This window comes from Lynx rufus, unplaced genomic scaffold (assembly GCF_022079265.1).
Source record: "Lynx rufus isolate CCGP_SWC_20201006 ecotype Redwood Valley unplaced genomic scaffold, mLynRuf1.p SCAF_4, whole genome shotgun sequence".
NCBI classification, from domain to species: Eukaryota; Metazoa; Chordata; class Mammalia; order Carnivora; family Felidae; genus Lynx; species Lynx rufus.
The window spans coordinates 77,279,953-77,305,971 of NW_025814856.1; the positions used below are offsets into that span (position 1 = coordinate 77,279,953).

General features: G+C 42.1%; 1 protein-coding gene across 23 annotated transcripts in view; it reads left to right on the forward strand.

Moving 5' to 3' along the window:
• NRCAM (neuronal cell adhesion molecule) overlaps window positions 1-18,300 on the forward strand; it is a 77,923-nt gene extending 59,623 nt beyond the window's left edge. For 19 of the 23 annotated variants that reach the window (XM_047095698.1, XM_047095702.1, XM_047095700.1 and 16 more), the window contains 3 exons: window positions 7,061-7,192; window positions 8,013-8,091; window positions 17,738-18,300. In XM_047095698.1, coding sequence (XP_046951654.1) covers window positions 7,061-7,192; window positions 8,013-8,091; window positions 17,738-17,975 — 449 coding nt within the window. In that variant the 3' untranslated portion in view covers window positions 17,976-18,300. The other 4 variants (XM_047095699.1, XM_047095708.1, XM_047095720.1 and 1 more) reach the window with 2 other exon arrangements.
• The last annotated feature ends 7,719 nt before the right edge of the window (window positions 18,301-26,019 follow it).

The following is a 26,019-nucleotide window of genomic DNA, read 5'->3' on the forward strand; positions in this document are numbered from 1 at the left end:
CACGCCCACCAGGGGACGGGGCCACTTTAATTTTTAGCAGATGATGAAAACCCCTGCCCCCACCCCAGTGCATCGTGCTGTGTATGTGATAAATTGGGTGGCCGGTGAGCATTTGTGACAACAAGTGGAATGTTGTCCAGCTTTCTGTTTAGGTCTTTATCATGCAAGTAAATATGTTTAGAAATAACTATTTCTTTAGGAATGGTTTTGAAGGTGAGAGGTTTGAATTGATAACTTAGATAAATTTGAAGGCATTTGAGTTCACCAAGAGATTCATCTTGTGAGCCTTAAAACACAATTCTTTCCATAGTTCACTTAAACTTGTTAAGGTATAACAATTCTTTTTATAAACATCGTTAGAGAAACTCAGTAGTTTCATAAGGCAAAGTGCAGATAAAGAAAAAGATTTAATTATAGTGGGAATGGGGGCACCTGGCTGGCTCGGTCGGTTGAGCATCTGGCTTCAGCTCAGGTCATGATCTCGCAATCTGTGAGTTCGAGCCCCCGTCGGGCTCAGTGCTCACAGCTCAGAGCCTGGAGCCTGCTTCGGATTCTGTGTCTCCCTCTCTCTCTCTCTGCCTCTCCCTTGCTTGGGCTCTCTCTCTCTCTCTCTCAAAGAATAAATAAACATTAAAAAATAAAACTTACAGTGGAAATATATACAATTATGCAGTCTGGATATCTGCTCAAGTTTTCTTTGAGGATATTTTCATGTGGTCTTTCATTTTAATTGATTTATTTGACATGACTAGATTTATAATACCCTAAAATGATAAACCTAAGCATCCTCAGTTTTTGGTGTTAGCATATAAAGAATTTTCCTTTCTTGAAGCATTGAGTGATTTCCAGTTCTTAAAGATATTTAAATTAGTTGTTTTTGCAAACGTCCCATAGGCAAAGAGGAAGGAAGGAAGGAAGAAATTGTAAATGGTTCTCAGAGCTTCTTTGGGGTAAAGGGTCTAATGCCAGGAACATATCCAGTTTGAGTTGGTACTGAGGGGTCTCTGGTTTTGTGAGTCGAGAGGATGTGTTTGAGACCAGCCCGGGTGAGGCGTGTGCCATGCTCACTGTGACTCATACTTAGGTGTGATGCCACGGGGCGTTCCACTTGGAAACAGGGGGCCAGTGGGGTTGTGTTATGCATAGGACCGTGAATGTCTTTGTGTGGGGCACAGTTGGGTTGGGAGTTTGGGTTTTTAATCATCTTTGGCTCTTCATATCAAATGAATGACAGAATTGAGCAGATCACCTTCTAGTCACAGTATAGACAAAAACCCTTACAAAAACAGAGGGAAAAATGACTCTTCACCTACTTTATTCAGGTAATTCAATTTTTGACATCATTTACACATGTAAATTTTCCCTTGGAATTAGGACAGAATTTTTGAAATGCTTCTCAAGCTAAAATAACTCGCTGATAGAGTCACAACTTTTTATGTCAAGGGGGACTGGAATCCAGCAGGATCCTGCAGTCTGACTAGGCAACTGATGTGAAGATGATCGCACTTGAATGGAATAAATTGTTCAAATCGTGCGTTTCATTGTTACCACACCAAATTTGACTGTGTAATTTTCGTTATTGGAACGGTATCCTGATACACCAGAAATGATTGAAGTTTCTAAAATAAAGAAAATGTTCATGGGCGATGCAAGAATATTCATATTAATGCATAAGATGAAAAACAATCCCTGCTTGCTTAAAGAAGGGCTCTGTGGCACACGCTCGCTTTGTGATTCATCATCCGTAGTATTTACGCTCAGTCGCTTGGTGCGTTCTTGAGGAAATGCTGCCTTTGCTGCAGAACCCATAGGCAAAATGCATTTTGTGCATGTCTTTCATTACACGAGCATTATGATTTTTAAAGTCATGGGGCGCCTGGGTGGCTCAGTCAGTTAAGCGTCTGACTTGGACTCAGGTCGTGATCTCACCGTTCCTGAGTTCGAGCCCCGCGTCGGGCTTTGTGCTGACAGCTCAGAGCCTGGAGCCTGCTTGGGATCCTGTGTCTCCCCCTCTCTCTGACCCTCCCCCACTCACACTCTGTGTCTCTCTCTCTCAAAAATGAATGAACATTAAAAAAGGTTTTTTTTTTAAAGTCATGTATCATTTATAAGATCTATAATCACGAGTGGCTTTAAAAAAAGAAATCAAAGGTAATATTCGGCAGCTTATTAAACTACACTTTAAATTATTTATGAGCAAAAATCATAATGTTTAAAGAGAAAGCCATGCTTCTGCTATTCTGTTCCTTGTGTTTTTGTAAAGACCTTGTGTAAAGAGCTCTAGGAAAGTGGTGCATGAAACTGAAAAGAGGACTATCCATTCACAGTTATTATTATGGGTGCTTTTTGTTATCGATGGCTTTTAACTTCAAAATACCGAAAGCTCAAGGAGACATTTTGTTCGTTTATGGCTAGAATACATAATACATAATACATAATAATAGTAACAGCCTAGCGTTTAGTCACCTCGGATCTACACCGGGCGACTGGTTCTCATGGCTTTTCTCATTCACTTCTTCACCACAGTCCTGTGAGATGGGCTGGGTGAGTACCCACTTACACGTCAGGTCACTGGAGTGTCACCCGGCTGGGACGTGAAAGAACTGGGGTTCGAGGCTCAGCCTTCCAGTGCTGGAGGAGAGGCTCTCACTCCACCCATGTCCAGGGTCACAGAGGCCCACGCCCCAAGGGAGACAGGCGGAAATGACCACTTTGTTTGGCACTTGCCACATCTGTCCAGCTATTCCGGACCCCTGAAGACGCTGATGTACTCCCAGCTTGCGGCTAGCTAGAACGAGATGCCACCTGTGACATCAGATTGTGGCTTTTTTTTTTTTGTCCTTGTATAGGACAGAAGGCAAACCCTTGAGAAAACAATTTTTTTTTTCTCCAGTGTTGCTATACGTACAATTCCAGCTGCAGCTGGCGGGTAGTTCAAGGTGAACAGCCGTAACGGGTGGGCCATTGTTGTGTGCCAGCAGTGGAGAGATAGGAGAAGGCCACGGATGTAGCTATGATAAAGAGTAAGTCGTGATTAAGCCCTGGTGACCTTAGTTAACATAGTCCCTCCAGGAGCAAATACCGTCCATCCAACTCCCGTGTCCTCCCACTTTCCCAGCTCTGTCCAGTAGAGCTGCCAGACTGAGTCCAGTGTGAAAGCACACCTTCTACCGCTCGTGCTCCTCCTCCCCTCCATGCTGGGTTCTGACATGTGAGTGTCAGTGCTCGGCATGGAGGCGTACCATTCTGGCTAATGTTTAAACCCTGCCTTAATGAGCTGCTTTTCTCTCTGACTTGTGCTAAATAACTTCAGGAACCTAGATTCAGCTTTCCTCTCTGCTTCGTTCATGAATCTTTTTTTTTTTTTAAGTTCATTTATTTATTTTGAGAGACAGAGAGAGAGCAAGTGAACAGGAGAGGAGCAGAGAGAGAGAAGTCCAAGCGGGTTCTCACTGTCAGCACAGAGCCCGATGTGAGGCTCGATCTCACAAACCATGAGGTCATGACCTGAGCTGAAATCAAGAGTTCAAAGCTGAACCAACTGAGCCACCCAGGCGCCCCTCTTTTGTGAATCTCCTTACCATGACACCATCTCTGCCTTTTATAGTCTGAATTCTTAAGGCATATTTCTTAATTTTTTCCCCTGGCACAAACTGAAAAACAAATCAGATGAGACCATACGTGGTGTGTGGGTGCTGTGGTTCTTTGCCCCCAGTCCTGTGAGGACCCCACCTCCTCGTCGTCTCTGTCTCCCATCAGCGCTTGTCTTCTCGGATATCATAAAGGATGTGACGCAGATGTGCTTTTACCGGGCCCAACAGGTTTTTTTGGTCAACTGTCTTTGGCCAAGGAAATGTTTTGCTCTTTTTTGTTTTTAATGTTTATTTATTTTTGAACGAGAGAGAGCACGAGCCAAGGAGGGACAGAGAGAGGGGAGACAGAGGATCTGAAGCAGGCTCTGAGCTGTCAGCACAGAGCCCTATGTGGGTCTCCAACTGACAAACCATGAGATCATGACCTGAGCCCAAGTCAGATGCTCAGCCACCCAGACTGACTAAGCCACCCAGACGCCCCCGATTTGCTCTTTCTATACATTTCTAACTATTTTAATTCAAGAGGACATTTTTGTGCTTAATGGATTCTTCATAAATAGCTATTTGTTAGCTCTGCCTCCTGCACATTATTATTCTAGTTCATGAGTGTTGCCTCAGAGACCTACTCCCACAGAGCACAGGTTATCCGGGAGACATCAAGCAATGTGCTAGCAGAACACTTATTAAAACTGACTTGTATATATGCTAATTTGGATGTAAATTTAAAAAAAAAACTGACTTGTAGGAACCAGCAAATTTTATTCCTCTAGCTTATTTTCTTTTTTCATATCCTTTATATTTGTCTTTTTATTTAATGTATTGCTTTATGGGTTACTCAAGCGTGACCATAATTTTATTGTAAAGATTTAAATAAAGTGAAAATCCTCTTTAATTCTCCTACTTAATCCTACAAATACCTGCCCAATGAAACTCGGATTCAAGAAGAAAAGGCCCCACAGGCTTCAGTGTGTGTGTGTGTGTGTGTGTGTGTGTGTGTGTGTGTGAAGCACAGTGGTGGCCATGACTTGGGTTTGTACGTGTATCTGCAGTTAAGATGATCTTAGAGTGTTCTAGGAAGAGTTGAAGCCTCTTGTAGCCACTCTGGGCTTTAGATCCCTTCTTATGTGGATGGGAAGTCAGTAGAAGTTCTTTTCACTTACATAATTTTTGTTTAAGTCAACTTCTGGTGCACTAGTGTGTGTTTAGGTGAGCATACGCACGCATGCTCCTGCTGTGTCTGCCTGATCTTAAAGAGTGGGATTGTGAAATATTTGATTCTTTTCTTTTTGGAACATAGAGGTAAAAATTCAAAATCAATTTGCTGTTCCCTCATCGACTGTCAAAGAAACATTTCCACTTTTTGCGTAGTTACACAATAGCCACCTACCAGCAGGAAGTTCAGCCTTGACAATCACCACCTTTCTAAGACCATGTCTGTGCTGGCACTTGAGTATCTCATTGCATGTTGCCCCTATTGGTTGTATTTAATTGGATGGAAAATGTAAAAGCAGATACTATTTACAACAAGGCTGGAAGTGACTGAGCATACTAAAAACAAGGACTCTTTAACTTCAATCAGATGCTCGATAGACTTACACCAGTTGGCTTGGGGTTCCGTTTTGGAGAAAAAGCACGCCATCAAAGACCAGGTGCAAACTGAAAGAAATGTATTGCCAAGGAGCGTGTCACGATGGACTTTCAAAATCTTTTTACCTGTCTCAGGGAAAGTCTCTATAGCATTTTGGTTTTTGGAAAGACTTCTGCAGAGTTGATGTCTGGACGTGTTTTCTGGAATGCATTAGAGCAGTAGAGCATACTCGCTAGTATGAGTTTATTCCCTATGCCCACCTCGAAGGATTAAAGAAGGTGTTGCCCTCAACACAGTGCCTAGCCGATAGTAAGAGTTTCAGAATGTTAGCTGTCGTTATCACTGCCTTCCTCTTCATCTTCGTCATCATGATTCTGGTGTGTGTATGGAGGGAGGGCACTGCCTATACTCCTGCCTTGGTTATATCTAGTTATGATACAACTCAAAACCCCTCTAGCCAATGAGGCACAAAGGGAGATTGCGAAAGGCTACTGGCGTTTGATTTATATTCCAGATCACGTATTTCCACTTCTCATTGTATTTCTTAAACACACATACACACATTCTTCACATTCTTCATACTTGATTTTTAGGCATTTCATTTTTCTCCCTCTACTTTGTGTGGAGAAAAATAAGGCAATGAGGTGCTATTTTGGCAACAGAGAGCTGACCCTGGGATATGTGTAGCCATGTTTGTTTCTGCATCCAGAGATCACATATGCCCAACCCAACCACGTTAAGTGCACTCAAATAAACTCAATCAGATCGAAAGCATGGTATAGGCATGCTTATGAATCAAAAGAAGAAAACCTTTTACTTTGATTATGGTCAAAAAAAATAATAATAAAGGCCTTTAAAAAAAGTTTCGTACCAATTTATTTAAACAAATCCTCACGGGCATGTCTGAATGGCCATTGATGCTGCACTTTGTCCCGTTTGATTGACACTTTTGAATAATACCAGAAATGCTAATTATTCTGTGTTTTTCTTAGGATATTTGCATACTGTGACTAGTTGAATAAGGGGCTTCACATTTATTGACTCAAACAGAATAGATGAAGACAAAGAGTATGTATACATGTGAATGAGTATTTTCTCTTTAAGCTGGTCATTTATTCCAGTAATGATTTCCCCGATCAAGATGCCTCTCAAAGGCTTTTAAACGGATTCTAAACAATAATGAATATTGAATATCGATCCTTTGAGGGTAAATCAGAGTTTTTCAGAAATTTCCAAAAATCTTTTAGAACCAACTCTTGTAAATGAGATGAATAACAAATCTAAGGAATGTTTTGGGTGCAAATTGAGATGTTCTATAAAATAATAAGGCTGGTTATCTTATGTAGACAGGTTTCTTGTGTGTTAAAGCTTTCCATTTTAAAAGAAGATTTATAAAACATTTTGGAAAATGGCAATATCACTGCAATGATATTTTAGCCTCCAAAAGTGGTTCCTTTGAAGAAAAAATACTCCATTAGATGTATACATTCTGTTCTGTTTAAAACTCGGTCTTCCATTCTTATTGTTGTACTTAATGTACAATTTATCTATAGACGGTACTATTAAAAACTGGCTTGGGACTATGTTTCTATTGAGAATATGTAGTTAAAATAACTGTGAACACAATGTTTAGCAGGATTCGTTAGCATTTGATGGGATTAGCATTCAGATTTCGCTATTTGAATTTTTTTAATTCATGAAGATTTTTCAAAGTTTTTATATAACTCCTGCTTTATCATAACTGACAGATTGCAATATGGGGCCACGGTAAAATGTATAAAAGCTCATATACTATGGTAGTTTTTTGCTTCAAGAGACTACACCCGTTCTCATCTCCCCCTTAACCCATTCCCCCCGACACCACTGATTTGTTTTCCAGCAATGGCAAGCCGACAGGTGGATATTGCGACTCAGGGCTGGTTCATTGGTCTGATGTGTGCCGTCGCTCTTCTCATCTTAATTTTGCTGATCGTTTGCTTCATCAGAAGAAACAAGGGTGGTAAATATCCAGGTAAGAGAGAAAGAGTAAAATTGCCTTATAGTGCTGCATCATTATCCTAAACTAAAATGAAATGATGAGAGTAAATATGTAGGTAGTAATAAGTATATTTTCCCAGAGCCATAAATTTGGATGTTCTGTCCAATTTTTGATCCCTTTTTTTTTTAAATGGGAGCCTAAACATAGTCAAGGCTCAGAAGGTGTTTGGTGGAATAAATTAAGCTGTTCTCTGAAGATATTAGTGATTCTGCTTCCGTAGGCTACACAAAAGTCATAGGTGCTAAAGTCGCACCTACAACCAACAGGCTGAAGGGGAAGGTTCATGGAAGTCTTCTGGAGGAAGGAATGCATGAACTGAGTCTTGATATCATGACGTGTAACATTGCTTTTCCTCTCCCGTTAATGTTTTGTTCAGTTTAGTGGTTCCGATGAATTTCTGTTTACCGGCCATTTCCCCGTCAGTGACAAGAAAACAAAACACCTGCAAAAGAATAAGATTTGCTAAAATGACTTGTAACCTTGACTATTGTAAATAAATAGATTAGTCCAATAGGGGAGAAATCACAGAAACCTAAAACTTATTCCTTCATCAGTAAGATGCATACAGGAAGTCAACTTTATAGGTTAACAAATGTTCATTCTATTAGGTTGTCTCAGAGAGACAAAAACAGCAAAGTATATGCGTGGCCACATAACACGTCTGGCTGTATAACATCCCGCTGTGTGTAGAATCATTTTCCACCGCCACACATCTCAGAGAGTGCACTCTTTAAAATTTTCAATAGGGAAACGCAGAATCAATAGATAATATTGTCGCTTTGAAATGTTTTAGTTAAGGAAAAGGAAGATGCTCACGCTGATCCTGAAATCCAGCCTATGAAGGAAGACGATGGCACTTTTGGAGAATACAGGTGAGCACTGCTTCGCAGACTCCCTTCACCTTCCCTTCCCTGCACAGACTGTCTGCTCATACAGACCTCATCCGACGGGATTCGGCCAGGAAACAGGTTCTGTGGCCTTTCATATTTTCCTCAAATATTAGTTTAGAAACACTTCCATGTCTAAATGTTTACGCATCCCTCACGATGAAAATATTCCCACTTTGCATCAAGAGATAAATTTCCATTTGGTCATAGGTTTGGCAATGAAGTGTCTTCCACTCTGCCATATTTTCCCAGAGGCATTGCTGCTGTACTGCTCAAACCAGGAAAAGCTGGTGTGTTAGGATAAGAGTTAAAACAACAATAAAGACCCTACAAGACCTGCATTCCACAGGATACGACACCTGTCATTTTCTAAGTAGTGCATTTATAAAATTGGTGTCACTCTTTCTACTCCTGGATTTGATGCTTGTTTTCCAAAATAAATGTCTATATACCCTGGCCACTAATCATAAAAGGATGATAAGGTTGTTTTAGAAGCTGTAAATTATTAAGAATATCATAGCCCTCTAGCCTGTGTGTTAACTCACACAACTCTGATAATACATTCTTGGCTTGGCTTCATTTTTAACATAGCCTGTGTGCTGAGTAATGAAAAAAGAGAGACAGGAAGAGAAACTCTTTAAAGATATTCTTGCCTAAGAGTTACTTGTCTTTTTAAAAAAGAGATAAAAGAGCTAATTGATTTTTTTAAGTTTAAAATAATGTTTAAAAACAGAAACTATGTATTTATTCATTTAAAAAATTGGGATTTGGGTGGCCCAAAAGAACACTTCTATTTATAAAATGCTTTTTTACACCTTGCTTTTTCCTTCTATGATGCTCTTGATTATAAAATATATATATTATATAAACATATTTATATATCATATAAAATATAACAATATAAATATAATAAATACAAAAATATATAAATTATATATTTTTTAAAATATGCACTGAGTCCAAACTGAGCCTTTTTTGGCAGAAGAAAAGGCTTTAAGGTAACAAAATATTTCACTATTATGATTGCCAGGTGACATTTATAGAAAATTGTGCTAATTTCCACCCATCTCTAGAGCTCATTTTTGGCATTTCCATGTCAATATCCCGAGGGGCTGAATAATGCCAAGCATACGAAAATAGGATAACTGATTGAGAAAAACCATGTCTTTTGGACAAATTTGGTTTCGTACCAGTTTCCATGCAGACACAAGTTTAGCCTTTGTGTCTCGGCATCTAAGCCTTCATACACTCTGATCTTCTCTTCAACAGAAATGATTATAATTTGTAAAGCTTCTCTGTCTAATGAGGGTTGTCTTGGTGTCACCAGTTGACCCTGGGACTTGGTCTGTGGAAACCTCACGGGCCACCTCTGCCCACTCCACATTACACGGTAGGGCAGCCGGCAGATGGCCATAGCCTAGGAAAGCCACGTCTGATCCTGGATGAGTTGCAATCCGGCTGATTTCATTCACTCTACTACATGTTTTTCCTGTACAGCAGGTGAGGTGATGATTACTAGGGAACTTCTTTTTAGATAAAGTTGTTGTGGCTAGATTTCTACACAAGTTATGCACACCACTCCCTTATTTATTGTGATGAAGCGAAATCTTTATGGTAGCCTGAAACAACTCTGCATTTGCATGAATTGGAAATAAACCCTTGCACCTCATACATTTGTCACGTGGTGATGGATTCCTGTCATACATTATCACGCTTAAGTGAATCCGGCGATGTACTGCTCACCTGGTGGGTCTCAAATGTCAGCTCGTGGTTACACGGTCTGATGTCATGTGACTTTCTCAGGGCAACCATGCTGCTTACTCCAATAAGACGTGATTGAAATCGAGGTTGAATGAGAACCAGCTTGGAATCAAGAAATTGTTAGTTTCACTGTCCACTCAGCCATTACCTTTGATTCCTTTAGGTATGGAACTTAACTTGTCTGGGTCTCAATGTCTTTCATCTGTAAAATGATACAGTTGTTCAAATATTAGATGATCACCGAAGGCTTCTAGTTCCATGATTTCTAACCTCCTCCACGAGATGTCTGCTCACAACTTTTAATATGATTTGGGGTTCCAGAGCGGTACATGGCAAGTATTTGGTGACTGGCCTCATTATCACTGTGTTTACATTCATTTTATTTTACATTTACATTTATCATATTTCTTTGTCATGGTGTTGGTGCACATGTGATATGTTTGTGAAGCGTTTTCACATGACTGTCTTTAGCTTATGCCTTGAGTTTCTCAGAAGAGAAAGACTTTTCTTTGGGCCTGTTGAGCACAAATCTGTTGGTTCGTGTGTGAAAACAAAAACATTTGTCACACATATAATTACGCTGATGTGGGAGATGCCAAGGGAAGGTTCTGACGGGTGTCTCAACTGAAAACACAATTTAGTCATTTTCTTTTTTACCAAGACTGAAAGTCCTTAAGGACAAGCCCACAAGTGAAATCACTTTCCCAAATACCCAACTGCCCTTTGCTACAGATACGGCTTTATCCTGTGACTTCCTGACACTACCTCAGAATTTTTTCCCTTTGGATTCTTTTCTACTTAAAAAAAAAAAAAAAAAAAAGTCGTTTAGTTTTTTGGATGTTACAATTAATGAAACAGTTCCAACTATTTATTCCAACAGATGCCTTTTTGTTTTTTAATAATACATTTAAGTGTCATTCTCCTTCCTAAATCACCAGGGTCCCTTCTCTGTTTTGCACCTTCTGGAAGTTTTGAGCTTTGTATTATTTATTGATTCTTATTCTTTTTCGTTCTGAAAACAAATTAATACACTGATCACACACCGACGCAGACAAAATTAGGGCTATTACCAAATGTAAATGAATTCCATTTATGATTTGCTCATTCTCCAGCGTGAGGCTGAAACAGCCTCGACATGGTGGGCTCTCAGCCAGAGGGTTTTTCATAGTGCAAACAGGGATGGAACTTCAATGGCCAAATTTGATTTTTTTTTCCCCATAAGCTGTAACCTTGTGCCCTAACTCCAACTCCCACCCCCAAGCAGTTACCCTCTGGTGGAAGCCTGCAGCTTGCTTTGTTTGTTTCTTTAATTATACAGACAGTAGGATCTGCATCCTTACTAGCATATAGAAAAATCAGAGAAACAATGCAACCAACCGTGTAAGTATTTTTTTTTTTAATTGTCTAGATCCATTCCTTTAAAAACCAGAATGACCCTAGGTCATAAACCATATGGCCATGGTACTTGAACTCATAGCATAAATGGAGGCTGTCTGCACAGCGATCTTGCCATTCGAGTAAACATGATCCTGTTGCAGGCATGCTAACCCGTGCTCCTAAGACTTGAATGATACGAAGGTGTGTCATGTTTGATTTGCTATCTGCTTCCAATGTATTCTGCTCACAAATGTAAACTGGTATGTGAACAGTATAAATCGTGACGGACTTTTAGAGGGAGTGTTTGGGTCACGAAGGTCAATCTAATGGCAGTGTGATTTGGAGGATCGTGACCACAAGACAAACCGAATGATCACAAATGTATCTGTTGTTGCTGAATTTTAACTCAATAGACATTCCTTGGGTCCCTCCTGTGTGCATAACCCTGAAGTATTATTGAAACAAAGGTCAACTCCTTCAAATTCATTCCTAGGGAAAGAGAGAGGAAGAAAATATATAATCTAGTGCTTTGTCTGACATCATGAAATTCATTAAGAAGGAATGAAAATTTCCCAATGTTAGAATTCTGGGAAATTTTCTAAAATGCCCACCTGTCTTTTATTGTTATTTTACAATGAATTCATTCATTCAACCAGTATTTATTGAGTGCCTACTGTATGCTGGGCTGTGGGGATAGTAAAAACAATAGAATGTTAACCTCCCTAGCTTATAGTCTAGCAAGGGACACGGGAAAGTAAAAGACCAATCTGAGCACTGTGGGAAAAGTTCTATGAAAGGGATATAACTCAGGTACCGGGGAGCAGGGGCGGGAAGCCAAGGCCAACTAGGTGGCATGGAAGGAGGGTAATGTGAGAAGCCTTCCCAGAGGAAGCGGTGTCAGAGATGAGTTTTGATGCTGTGATGTGACCCTTTCTTTCCACTGCTCAACCATCTTCATTCTTGGCCATGAGTATCAAAAATATATTCTGTAGCTACATGTGCTATGTTATGGCTATTTTATGACATATTTTGAAATTTGTTTAATCTTTGATGTCCTAGGCTAAGAGTTCACTAACATCTGATGCCTCCTGTCCTTAACATCTCTCATAAAACGTGGTTGAATATTTTTAAGCTCTGACTGCTGTGTAGCTAAATGAGTATATGGCTTTTAAATCATCCCCCGTAACCTCCAATTCCTCTCATTTGGGACAAATCCCTTGACATCATGTCAAAAACAGTTTGTTTACTATTTCATTATAAAATTCATCTTTGAGGGGCACCTGGCTGGCTCAGTCAGGAGAGCATGAGACTCTAGATCTCAGGGCTGTGAGTTCAAGCCCCATGTTGGGCGTGGAGGCTACTTAAAATTTAAAAACTTTTTTAAAATTCATCTTTGAGTTGAAAAGCAGCAAGTACTAACACAGTGCTTCAACACGGACTTGTACCTGAGTTGTATCCCTTTCGTAGAACTTTTCACAGTCATCACATCTGGAAACTTCTGAGCTGTGTGTGTTACACAAGGTATTTCTTAGAAAGAAAAAAAAAAATCTCTCTGAGGTGGGGGCCTGGAATGGAGAGAGGAGATGTGATGGCAATAGATGAGTACTTATATTTTGGGGGCATAAATCACGTGCCAGTACTGTTCTGGTGCCTCGTACAATTTTTCCCCCATTTAGCCATATTCTAATTGAAGTATGACATTACATCCCACCACTTTTTTTTTCCAGCTTATTTGAGAAAGAGAGCACTTGAGCAGGTGAGAGGCAGAGGGAGAGAGGGAGAGAGAATCCCAAGCAGGCTCCACACTGTCAGCACAGAGCCCTGTGTGGGGCCTGAACTCACGAACTGTGAGATCATGACCTGAGCCAAAACCAAGAGTTGGACCCTCAACCGACTGAGCCGTCCACATGCCCCCATCACACCACTTTTTAAAAACCAGTCTTAGGAAGATGTTGAGCTGCCTTTGAACTGCTTTTCCTAGAAAGACTCTGTTTGTGGATAGAGTACTCCTCTCCCTTCCTTCTCTTCTTTCAAGCACAGCCCATGTTGCTATAGATTTTCTCTCATCCACTATGATCATTAAGTTGCAATGGATGCTTCTAGGGAGCTCCTTCTTGGCTCGCCATTATTCATAACTGATAGGGACTGTTCGTGTAACAATCCAAATGAATCAGCAGGGAGATATTACAATTAATAAAAAGAGTTTAGTGATGTTGCCTGACACAAAATTAGGGTGAAGTCGATTGTATTTCTGTATACCAGCGAACAGTTGGAAAGTAGGATCTGAAAAAATGATCTCAGCTATGATAGCATAAAAATATGATGTAGGAATAAAGCCAGCAAAAAGATCTCCCAACTATTTCAGGGCCCTGTGTTACAGTCCACTGACTGATTTGTCTGTCCCTGCACCAAAACTACACTATCTTAGTACTATAACTTTTAATAAGCCTTGATATCTGATAAGTCAAGTCCCCCAACTTTGTTATTCTTCTTCAAGAATTTTTTAGGTATTGCTGGCCTTTTCATTTATACACATGCAGCTGAGAGTCAGCTTGCCAAGCAAGATCCACAGAGAAACCTGCTGGGTTTTTATTGGCAGTAAATTGAATCTAAAGACCAATATAAAGAGGGTTAACGTATGTAACGATACTTTGAGTCTTCTTGTCCACCATTATGGTAAATCCCTCCATTTATTTAGCTCTTCTTTAATAACAATAAAACTTTCATTTTCTTCGTAGGGAACTTAAAACATTTTTGTTGGATTTGTTCTTATATACTTCATATTTGTGTGATATAACTGGAATCGTTCTTTTAAATTTCATTTTCCAATTATTTGCAAGCATGGGAATAAAACGGACTTTTATGCTGGTATTGTATTAAGCAACATTACCAAACTCTCTTTTTATTCTAATGGCCGCCTGCATATTCTTTTGGATGTTTTACATACATGTAACCATACCAGTTATGAGTAATGACAGTTTTCTTTCTTTGTAATAGTATACCTTCCATTTCTTTTTCTCCACACATCGCTTAGTACTTTCAATGTAGTTTTGGTTAAAAGTGACAATAGTACGCATCCCTACTATTTTGATACCAAACAGAAATTGTCAACACTCACCATCAAAGATGGTGAAACTAAGTGTCTTGCAAATACCCAGGACATTCAAGATACTTGCTCTTCCTAGAGTATCGACATTTTTATTGTGAATGGGTGTTGAATTTTACCAAACACCTCTTCCTGAATCTACTGAAATGATCATAATATATTGTTCTTCTGCGAAAATGGAAAACTATATGAATTGAAGTTTTAATGCTGAAACAAACTTCCATTCCCTGGAATAAACCCAACTTGGTCATGATATGGTATCCTTCCGGTAGATTCCCGAATTCCATTTGCTCTTGATGTCTTTGGGATTTTCACATCTCTGTTCCTGAATGAGATTAGCCTATAATTTCACTTTCCCCAAGTGTTCTTGTAGGTTTTAGGTATCAGGTTATACCAGATTCGTAAAATCATTAAAGGAGTGGTTCCTCTGATCTAGCAAACTTAACATGTCCAAAACAGAACCACTGATCTTCCGTCCCAAACAGGCTGTACTCCCCAGTAAGGGTAATTCGATCCTTTCTGTTACTCAAACTGAAAATCCTGGTGTCCTCTTTTTCTCTCTTATTCCATATCCAATCCATCAGAAATCCTTTTGGTGCTACTTGCAAAATATGTCCAGTATCTAGCCACTTTCTGCTGCCTCGGTGTTCCACTCTTGTCCAGGCTCACTCCTGTGTTTTTGCCCTAGTCACCTCGGCCCCCTTGAGCAGGGGTCGGCAAACGTTTTCTGTAAAGACCCCACTCGTAAATATTTCAGACCTTACAGGCCACAGGGTCGAAGCTGCAACTCTACATGTCTGCTCTGGGGAGTGCAGAAGCAGCCACACACAATACAGAGGAAATGGCGTGACCCAGTTTTGCTGTAGGTTACCAAGGCCCACCCTCCAGGCTAGGCTGTTCCCAACACTGATGACTGTAATCCTTTCAAACCCTAAGTCAGCTCTTGTCACTCATGTGTTGAAAACCTCCCAATCGCTTTCCATCTCACTCAGAGCTAAAGACAGAAGCCTTCCAGTGTCCCCTGGAGGGCCCAGATCTTGCCCTGCCACCTTCTACTTTAGCTCTTCTCTCTCTGTCTCTCTCTGTCTCTCTCTCTCTCTCTCTCTCTCCTTCGGTACCAGCCACACAAGCTCCTCCCGGTTCCCAGAGTGCACCAGGCTTGCTGCCACCTCGGGGCATTTGCACTGCTTGCTACTCCTGCCAGAATGGCTCTCCCTCCACCTATCCACCTGCCTACCTCAACTCTTTTAAGCCTTTGGTCGGCTGTCACTTCTAATGAGGACTTCCCTGGATACCCTATTTAGCATCAACCTCTACACCCTCCCCTGACACCTTTCATCCTCTTTCCTCAGTTCCGTGTTTTCCATAGCACTAATCACCTTCTGACACACTATGTAACCAATATTTCAATACGTTATTTTCCATGTTTTCCCCTAGTAGAAGTAAGCTTAATGAATTCAGGGCTTTAGTCTGTTTTGTTTGCTGCTATATCCCCAAGGACTAGAACATTACCAGTGTAGGCACTCAATAAATATTTATTAGATATATGAGTGGTTGAATGGGTGGAGAGGTGGCTGGATCAAAGAAATACCGTAGTGTGATCCTTGGAACACTAGCTCTCTGAAGTAGAGCTTGGAATCCGGGTGACAAAGACCTGCTTATTATTGAACACTCCAATGGACTTAAGTGCCTCACCAAGTCATGAGCAATGTTTCACAGGAAGTCTTCAGACAAAGCCTAGAGGTTAATGACTACAGATGTGCACGTTATTACTCGCAGTAGATCGGAGACGAGCTGCTCTCTCCCCTGAAGTGCCCCAAACACGGGCCACCCTGAGGTCCTGTGATACCTCCCCGGTTGTTGATTAGCAGTGCGGATAATACTGTTGGTTCAGTGTGTGACAAGAACTTGTGTCTTGTTGCAACTGCTAATTTTCAATAGCAGACACCAGTGCCCTGTTAAGCAAGTATAAGTTTCCAGTCTTGAGATCTGCTTCTTGGAGAAAGACTGAAAACCCCGGTAGGCATTATTGGCCAAACCGCCAGAATATTTGTGCCTCTTGAGATGTTTGTATCTTGCCTAGAAAAAAAGCCACTGTCAGAGACGGAGTGGGCGGTAAAGCCGTGGCACAGATTTTTGGGTGGCACAAAAATTGCTGGGTGAAATGCTACAGCTGAGGCAGCCTCTTTCTGACCTGAAGCCTCTTTATTTTTACTAATATTGCTTATGTCTCCTCTTTGGCCTTGCATTTTTGCTCCTGGAAAGGAAACAAAATGCTCTCATTGCCTTCTTTCTTTTTCTTTCTTTCTTTTTTTTTTTCAAACCCAGTGTTCCCTATTAAAGAGTAAGTCACTGTGTGTACCTAATTACACGACCGGATGGGCAGGTGTTCGAAAACCTATTCTCCAACTTCCAGATGTTGTGCTTAGGGATTTAACAGAGACGTAAGAAAAAAAAAATCGGGTTCTATAATGTGTTTTAAATTATGAGCCTTAGATCCCCATCCAACACAGATAGGCTACATAATACACCGGGAGAAGAGTAGACTGAGATAAAATGAGCACAGCAAATGTTTGCTTTGACATTTTTTGAATCACTCATACTCCTTAGGAATATATTGACCTGCCAGTAATAGTACAAATGTAATGCTTTGAAGTGAAATTGTGTCAGTCTCCAAATTAATCAACCTTTACCTATTAACTAAAATTCTTACAGAAAAAAAAAATACTGTTTACTATCAGTATAAGGATTTTGCTTTTCTTCTTAGGCTATTTTCACTTGTTTCTTCTGCATCCTTTTAACGGAATGTATAGGTCTCTTGAAAGGTAAGGTTAAAGTTTACAAGTCTGGCCTGCACTCGATAACAAAATGATTCAAAAAGCAGGACTTTGCTTCCTCGTGCTCAGAAAAAAAAAACAAACGAAAAAAACCCTCATATTTCACACTTAACCAAAATCATGCTCCATTCATCTCCAAGGAATTCAGAGATCTCACACAGTTTAACCTACTAACTACTCTACTTGCCATAAGCTTTCGCCTTCTTTGAATTCAAAATAGGGATGATTTTCAACTTTTCTCCATTCTCCCTTTGTTAATGCTTGTGACTGTTTCTGAACTGCTTCCAAATCAGGAGCGAGAATGTATCATTGACATTGACATGCGCAGCGAGAAGCCATCCGCCTCCTGAAGGCTTCGTAATTAAACCATTGCTGCACCTGATTTTCATCCCAACCACATCCCAGTCATTGGAGTCAAGCTGACGATTAGACTTGACTTGAGAAGCTCAGGACTCCGCGCGCTTTGTCATAACCTGCATGCATGACCCGTAAGAACAAAGCACTTCGCCTCAATGCCAATCCTGATGAAGATGTTTTCTCTGTCTTCCAGTGACGCAGAAGACCACAAGCCTTTGAAAAAGGGCAGTCGAACACCTTCAGACAGGACGGTGAAGAAAGAAGATAGCGACGATAGCCTAGTTGACTACGGAGAGGGGGTGAACGGCCAGTTCAATGAGGACGGCTCCTTTATTGGACAATACAGTGGTAAGAAGGAGAAAGAACCCGCCGAAGGAAACGAAAGCTCAGAGGCACCTTCTCCTGTCAATGCCATGAATTCCTTTGTTTAACCCACAAGCCCTTTGCCAATATCCCATTTCTCTAGAATGTTCATCCTAAGCACTTGTTTGTCTGCCTTCTCATACTATGAACTCAGGGGCAGACAGTGCGTGTTCTGCCGTGTGTTAATATTATGAGAACAGCTAAAACAAGAACGCAACTCCGTCAGATGATTTGTTAATGTGAACTGCAGTGCAAAGTGCATCCTTTGTCACTCAAAATAGGCATCCTTGGTTTCCGCAGAACTGACCAAAATAACACAGCCTCATCAACGGATCGTGTTACTTCCTCTTCAGGACACAGTTCAATATGATGCATGAAATAATGCTACACACTTAAAGGAACACCTGTGTATGTTATTAAAACATAGTTGGAGACTCGGTCTATCCTATCGTCGGCCGAACCCAGAAATATGAATTCCGTTTTCATTGTCAAGAGTGTAACTGTAGTATTCTCTAGAACTTCAATGTCTTTGTGGACATTGTTGTGACATTGGTGACTCTGTGTCTAGCTGTCTAGTCTTTTTGGGAGACTGTTAGCAACAGGATGTACAGTATATACTTGCTAAATGAGTTAATTGTGACAGTCGCATTTGCTGATGCTTTACTGAGACTCTGTTACCGGCCTTCGCTCCTGTTACTTCCTAGCCTTCTTAACCCTCCGGGTGTTACAGCAGTACAGTGTTCTACTTTTTACATTCATCTCCGCGTTCAGTTGTTTTTAGGCATAAGCAATGTGTATTGCAATGCATTTTGGCACTTAGGCCAGGCTGAAAGAATCAAAAACGAATCACTCCACTTAAGTTTCAAAAACGACTCCAGAAAGCACAGGGCAAGAGACACGTACAGTGCCTTCAGACAACAAGCATTCCATAACATGCTGCCTTCTTTCTCCGCCGGGACGGTCGCCTCGGAGTCCCAGCTTACTGTCAGTGTCCAAAAGTAACTTTTCCAAAGCAGAGACCATGAAAACCGCAATGCTGAAAGAAAGGAGAGGTGAAAATGAGATGAATAAGACAGTTTATTTTAAGGAGCATTTCCCCGTCTGTACAGACAGAAAAAGCTTTAGCACCAACTGGAGCACATGACGATTCAGCGGTCTTTTATGGTTTCTGTTAAAGTCAGTTCGGTCAGAAGGCTGTCAGTTGGGTAGAGAATTTTTGTAAAACATAAGCTATCCCCACACCAGAAGCATAGGACAGTATGCCAACAGGAATGTTATTCTCCGGGCCTTTACGTAGGGGGCAACTTTTGAAACTCTCTGCAGCATTAAACAACGTGTATGCAAATTGCTAGGACACATTTCCGAATCTCAGAAATCTGACACGCGCTAACGAGGCCAACAGTCAAAGGGATTCCACCCGCAGTTTCAGACATCAACATACCCATTGTACCGTATCCATAAACGAGATCTCTCAAATGGTTTACCTCCAAATATGAAGTCCTCTAACAACCTATGGTTGAAGGAATGCTCCGTTTCATTTGCCAATAAATTGGTTTCTCATAACTTGCATCAAGTTTAATTTTAAGTGAAGCTTTTTATATGTAGATATTTTGTTGAATTTGTAAATATACCTAAAGTGTAGATGCTATATGCATAGAGGTGTTACAGACAAATAAACCTGCAACCCATGTTGATGTTGTACTGTATAAGAAGTTAGCTAATTAATACAGTGCATGGGATTGGAAAGCATTTACTTAAATATCTTGTGGGTTTTTATTTTCCCTTTTTGCTGTGAAACTGAAATAGTGATCTATGCTACATATTGACAGCAAGTTTCTAGAAATCTTCAGAGCTTTGCCTGTGGGGCTCAGTAGGCCTATTTCCGGCACCTTTGCTGTTTATAGGTAAAGCACAATTTGAAGTAATCCCAGGTAAAGATGGTCCTACATAATCCCACGCCTCCATGTTTGCTTCTCACAGACCAGCCGTTCTAATGGAAATACAGAAAGACGAACCAGGCTTGCCTTGGCATCAGAGAGCACAAAGACAAAAGTTACTTTACATTTGCCGATGTCTGGGAGGGGGAGGGAGGCATTACAAGTACAGTTTTTACTCTCCCATCATGGTAGGCGCGAAATTTATCTGTGCATGAAGGGGTCACTTCTGTAATAGGGCAACGGATTTTGTATTAAAGATTAAATGTGGTTTTAAAAAGTCCCTCTCTCTTTTGTAATCAGTCATGTTCTTCGTGGAGTGTGAATGTGCAGGTAGCGGTCTGTGTAACGGTACAGGCAGATGTGACTGGATTTCCATCAAAAAAAACACAAAAATCACTATTAAACAGTCTTGATCTCTTTGTGATCTGTAACTTTTTCAACCATGTATTTCCTAATGTTTTAAAAGGGCGCAGATTTTTATTTTTACTTTTGAAAGGCCGTTATAGGCACAGAAAATGAAACACAAAACCAAACATGGTATAAAACGGAGCTAATAAAATAGGGGCGTGCCGAACAGAATTTGAATGGAAAGCGGGTGGAGAGTCTGAGAACTCGGGTGCTGCTTCCTCTCCTGAGGCCCGACTTCCACGGGCCAGGTTCCCCGGTGCCGGCCGTCAGCCTGTCTTCCGCGTGCCTGGACCTCCACCATCCTCCTGGGCCACTTGGGTTCCTTCACCTCTCCCTCTTGGTGAGGTGGTCTGTGCATTTACAAGTCGTACGGGTATGTCATCTACTCCCTTCTCTCCAGCCCCCGCTGTTCTCCTTGTCTCCAACCTGCCCAGCTCGGCAAATAGCCAAGGCCCGGTTTGTTCCTCTGTTCCACCGCCTGTCCTTATTCACCTGTCCCTGGTCCCGCCTTTCCAGACACGAGCCTGCTGGCACAGAGCCGCCCCTCCCTATAGTCACTCTTGGATAACAACACATTATACAAGTGGGCTGTAAAATGCTATATAGATCTTAGCATTTCTAAGAACGTTCCCTCTGAACACCAGATCGGGACCTCCCGTCCACACTGTGGGCCAGATTTCCAGTCCACACCTGCAGGCCACATCACCAGTCACAGCTGTGTAGCAAGGAGGGGCTGGCCTGTGAAAGCCTGACCACAAAAGTGGTCCATTGATGTCTTCCTGTTCCAACACTTTATAATGGCCCTGATTTACTTTTACTTTTTATTTTTATGTTTTTATTGTGTTTATTTTGAGAGAGGAAGAGAGAGAACGTAAGGGGGCAGAGAGAGAGAGAGAGAGAGAGAGAGAGAGAACCCCAAGCAGTCTCCACACCATCAGCACACAGGCCAGTGTGGGGCTTGAACCCAAGAACCTCGAGACAATGACCTGAGCCAAGATCAAGAGTCAAGAGTCAGACGCTCAACCAACTGGGCCACCCAGGTGCCCCCTGACTTACTTTTAATGCCTGTTTCTGGAAATGCCTTGTGGAGGCAAGGGAGAGAAATGCAAACTAAGAAGTCGCATCCAAACTAAGCAGATTTCTCCCTGTCACGAGATCGTTCTACAAATGACCACCAGAGGGCCCCCTTGCTTTATTCAGTGCAAAAGAAACTGCTGGAAAATGAAGCCTCTGGAGATACAGCACAAGCCATGATGCCTGCTGCAGCCGGAAAACATGAGATTTGCAATGTTCTCCGAGGAGCTCACAACTTCCAGGAAGTTAGTCTGTGTTGCTGTGAGTCTTATTAATCTTCTTCCTCTTATCGTTTGCAGCCGTGGCTGGGTGGCCGATCAGCAGGGGGGAGGAAGAGGAGGAGCGTGCCCCCTGGCTCCCATGAGGCACCCCATCACTGCCACATGCTGGTGGGGGTGAGGACGGGGGCGTGTTCTAAAAATGGTTTCCCCTGTTCCCCGAGAGTGTGCCATTTTGTCTGCCATGAATGGATGGATATGTTCTGATTGGATTGCACAAAAGATATAGTTTAAGGATAGTTTTTATTTCTCACTTTAAAAAAAAAAAAAAAGGCAGAAGAGGGAGAGAATACTACCAGAGTATTTATAGTAAATAAACAGTTCTCAGGTTGAGATAGAAAGAGACCAGGATTGACACATTCCAACTCTGTCATCAACTATGACCATGCATAAGTAAACAACCCCCTCCCCACCATCTCCCACCTCTCGAGGCCTCTGTTTCTCCAACTTTAAAATGACAGAAAGCAGATGATTTCCAGTATCCTTTTCTGTTTGAATCCTGTGGCTCCCAATTAACCTCTCCTCCCCGCGCCTCCCCCCAAAAAAATTTTAGCACCTACTACTGCCAGATATTTTGCTAAGTAGGGAAGGTACAAGACGAGCAAAACCGGAATTTGGTTCCTGCCCTCACAGGGCCTGGAGTCTGGTGTGAGAAGACAGACACCGATCAAATAACCACCCAAATGAATGTGTAATTCCAAATCAAGAGGAGCCCCCTGAAGAGAAAGCACAAGTTCCATGAGAGCAAGCGATGGAGGGGCTGACTGGTGGGGAGCAGTTGGGAAGTCTCCCCTAAGGCATGGGAGCTGGGCACTGGAAGAATCAAGGAGGAGAAGTCAGGACACATTGCTGTAAAGCAAAGACCAGCGTTGCCTGGAATGCATGCAGGACCCAGGCCAAGCTGGGTCCTGAGGACCATGGGACAGGTTTTTGTATTTATGCAAGGAGCGGTGGAAAGCGTGGAGTAATTGAAGGGGTTGAAGTAAAGGGTTGTATGATTAGATTGTAGTGGGGGAGGAGGCCCAATTCATGAGATGTAGTGTGAGGAATGGGCTGGAGGCTGAGAGCCAGAAATTGATAAGCCACTGGGACGCTTCGCAGTAGTGTAGACATCAGGTTGCGGACTTGGATCCAGGATCATCCCACTGGAGATGGAAAGAAGTGGGTGGGTCCTAAAGCTATTTAGGAAGAAAATTGATGGGGGACACCCGGATGGCTCCATTGGTTAAGCATCTGACTTCAGTTCAGGTCACGACCTTGTGGTTCGTGAGTTTGAGTCCTGCATCAGGCTGTCTGCTGCCATCACAGAGCCCACTTCAGATCCTTTGTGCCCCCTCTCTCTACTCCTCCCCAGTTCATGCTCTCTCTCTCAAAAATAAACATTTTTTCAAAGGGAAGAAAATTGATGGGAGCAAGAGATTCGATGTGCGAGGTTGAGGAAAGGGGAGGTATCAGAGATTGCCCTTTAATTTCTGACTTGTCTAACCAGACGTGAAGTTCACTGAGGTGGGAACATCAGGAAAGAACCAGGCTTGGAGCTAGGTCAGGAGTTCAAGTTAATAAATGTGTTTGAAACACCTCGGAAATATCCAAGTGGAAAGGACTAGAAGAAATTGGATGTATGGGCTTAAGGCTTAAAAGAAGCTTCTAAGATGAGGAATAGTGATCGAAGCCATGAGGCAGGGGAGGAGATTGCCTAGAGAGGGAATATATGCGAAAAGGCTGAGGATTGCACCCTACAAAGAAACTCCCAGATGTAAGGGACAGGAGGAGGCAGATGGGCCTCTAAAGCAGACCAGTGAGCAGGAGCCAGAAAAGCTGGGAAGAAATGAGAGGGTGTCATCTTGGACCCAGTGAGAGAGACCATTTCAAGAACAGTGTCACATAATGCTGAAAAATCAAGCCATCATGAGGATTGGGAAACACTTTTTGGATTTGAAGGCATGGGGGTCATCTAAGCCATTAGTAAATGCTGTCGGGTAGTCTCTGTCAGGTCATCTGTTGGGTAGTCAGGTTGAGGTGGGGAGTGAGTGGAAGGGGAGGAAACAGACACAGAGATCTGCCATTACCCACGTGGACAGTCCACTTGTCCCTGGGCTCAGTCCCTTGGCATCTCTACCTGCATAATCACATAATCTACGCACCCCACTCCCGCCCACAACGTCTCCCCAAACCCAGTGTCCCTCTCCTTTCAGTCTCTCAGTTTATTCTTTTTCTATTTCTTTTCCAGCATGGATTTTAAGGCCCATTCTTTTTGAAACACCCCTGCTTTACCCCAAAGCTCTTTGCCCTTCTGTCTTTTCTAAATACATGTGGAGGTGCCATGTTTCTCCAGATCAAGTCTGCTGCCTGCTTTTTCCTGTCCGCCCCCAGGGACTGAGAAATAGAATAGACGTTAGTGTCCTTGTCATGACAGAAGGTTCTTCAGTGGTCACGCTCTCCATCCTGCCCCGTAGACCTAATTTTTCTCAGGTGAACTTCTATTCTCACATTCAGTGAGGACCATTTCAAATCTTTTCCACTCTCCCTACCCAGCCTCACACATCACTCTGTGAGACATAAGCCCACCGACCCAATCGAAGGAGAGACACAGAGACTCAGAGCACAGTGAAGCGAGCCTTTAATCAACGTTCTTGCAAGAGTGGGTGTGTGATGGACAGGCACACTCAGGGCAGTCACAGCAGACAATTTATTTCCTAGCGTGCAACTCCCTCCCCTGATTCCTCATTGGCTGAGTACGACAGAGGTTACAGCCTTACCCAGATGCTGCCTATGCCCATGTAAGGCAACGAGTAGTCTGATTGGAACAAACGTACGTTCCCTGAGGTGACAGAGAGACTTTCAGTCCCTCTTCCCTTTGTTGTTTGACGCAGGCTCACCGCAAAGCCCACGAGCATAACAGAGGGGAAGAAGCAGGAAGTGAAGTGTCTACGGGTTTGGGACTCCATTGTGGGGGGAGCAGCTTTTGTTTTGTATTTCTGAAAATGAATCCTCTCTCCTCTCACAACTGTCTGCAAGGTGACCTCCCATCACAATTCATTGAGAAAAGAAAACAAGCAGAGATGGGAATACCCTCATCTTCCTGCCAGCAAATGCTCCCTTCCTGCCTCAATGCTCTCCTGTCCTCTATCTCCTATTAAAATAGAGGAAGCATCCTTCCCTGCCTCCTAAGACCAGGCTTCTACCTGGGTCTGCGAACCTCCCCCCCTTCCCTGCTCTTTTCTCTTCTCCTGCTCACCTGGACCCTCTGTTGTGACTTCAACACATTCCAAGTCTCTCCCATCTAGAACAAACAGACTTCGACACCCTTGATTCCCCACCATACACCACCTTCTGCTGCCATCTACTCTCCTCCATGGCCAAAAGGCTGAAAAAGTTGAAATAACACCAGTTGGAGGATTATAGAAGCGACTATTTGCCAGAGAGCGCATCCTTTGTTGTTCGAGAGCCATCGAACTTCCCCCGTCTCGCTCAGTTTGTCCTGCGGACGGTCTTTCTTCAGCTGCAACTATTCAACTATTATCTCAGTGAATGACTCAATCTTTTTTTGTTTTCTCTCTCTCTCTCTCTTTTTTAATCAGAGGGACTGGGCCTGCACATTGGAATCCCCCAGGGAGCTTTCAAGTCCCACTGCCCTCCCGCCCAGCCACCCCCTCTTTTCTCTGTTGTCATTGAGATGTAGCCTCAATGACAGCAAGATTTTTTTAACCTCCCCAGATGATTCTAATGTAGAGCCAAGACTGAAAGCAGTGTGAGGAAACAATGTGTTGCCACCTCTTTGTATATGCACTTAAGGTACTTAATGAACAGTATTTCGAATACATTGCTACACACAGGTTGATCTCAAATTCTCTTGTATTCCTCTCGTTAAAAAAAAAAAAATCTAAGGAAAATGGACGCCATATTTGCTGGTGGGAATACAAAATGGTACGGCCACATTGGAAAAGTTTTGGCAGTTTCTTAAAACGTTAAATACAAATTTATCATATGACCCAAAATGCCACTCATAGGTAGATATCAAAAGAAATGAACAAATGTGTCTACACTGAGACCTGTACATGAACATTCACAGAAGCATTAATCAGCATAACCAAAAAGTAACCCAAATGTCCGTGAAGTGATGAATAAACAAAATGTGGTCTATCCATATAGTTGAATGGTACATCCATACAATTAAATGAAATACTATTTGGTATTTTTTAAGCACTAATAATACATGCTACAACACGGAGGACCCTTCATCATGTTATGCTAAATTAAAGAACTTGATCACAAAAGGCTTCATGCTGCATGATTCCATTTACTTGAAATGTCCAGAAAGGCAAACCGATAAAGACAGAAAGCAGACCAATGGTTGTCTGGTACTGGGAATGGGAGCAAGGATTAACTATGGATTAGCAGGAAGGATCTTACAG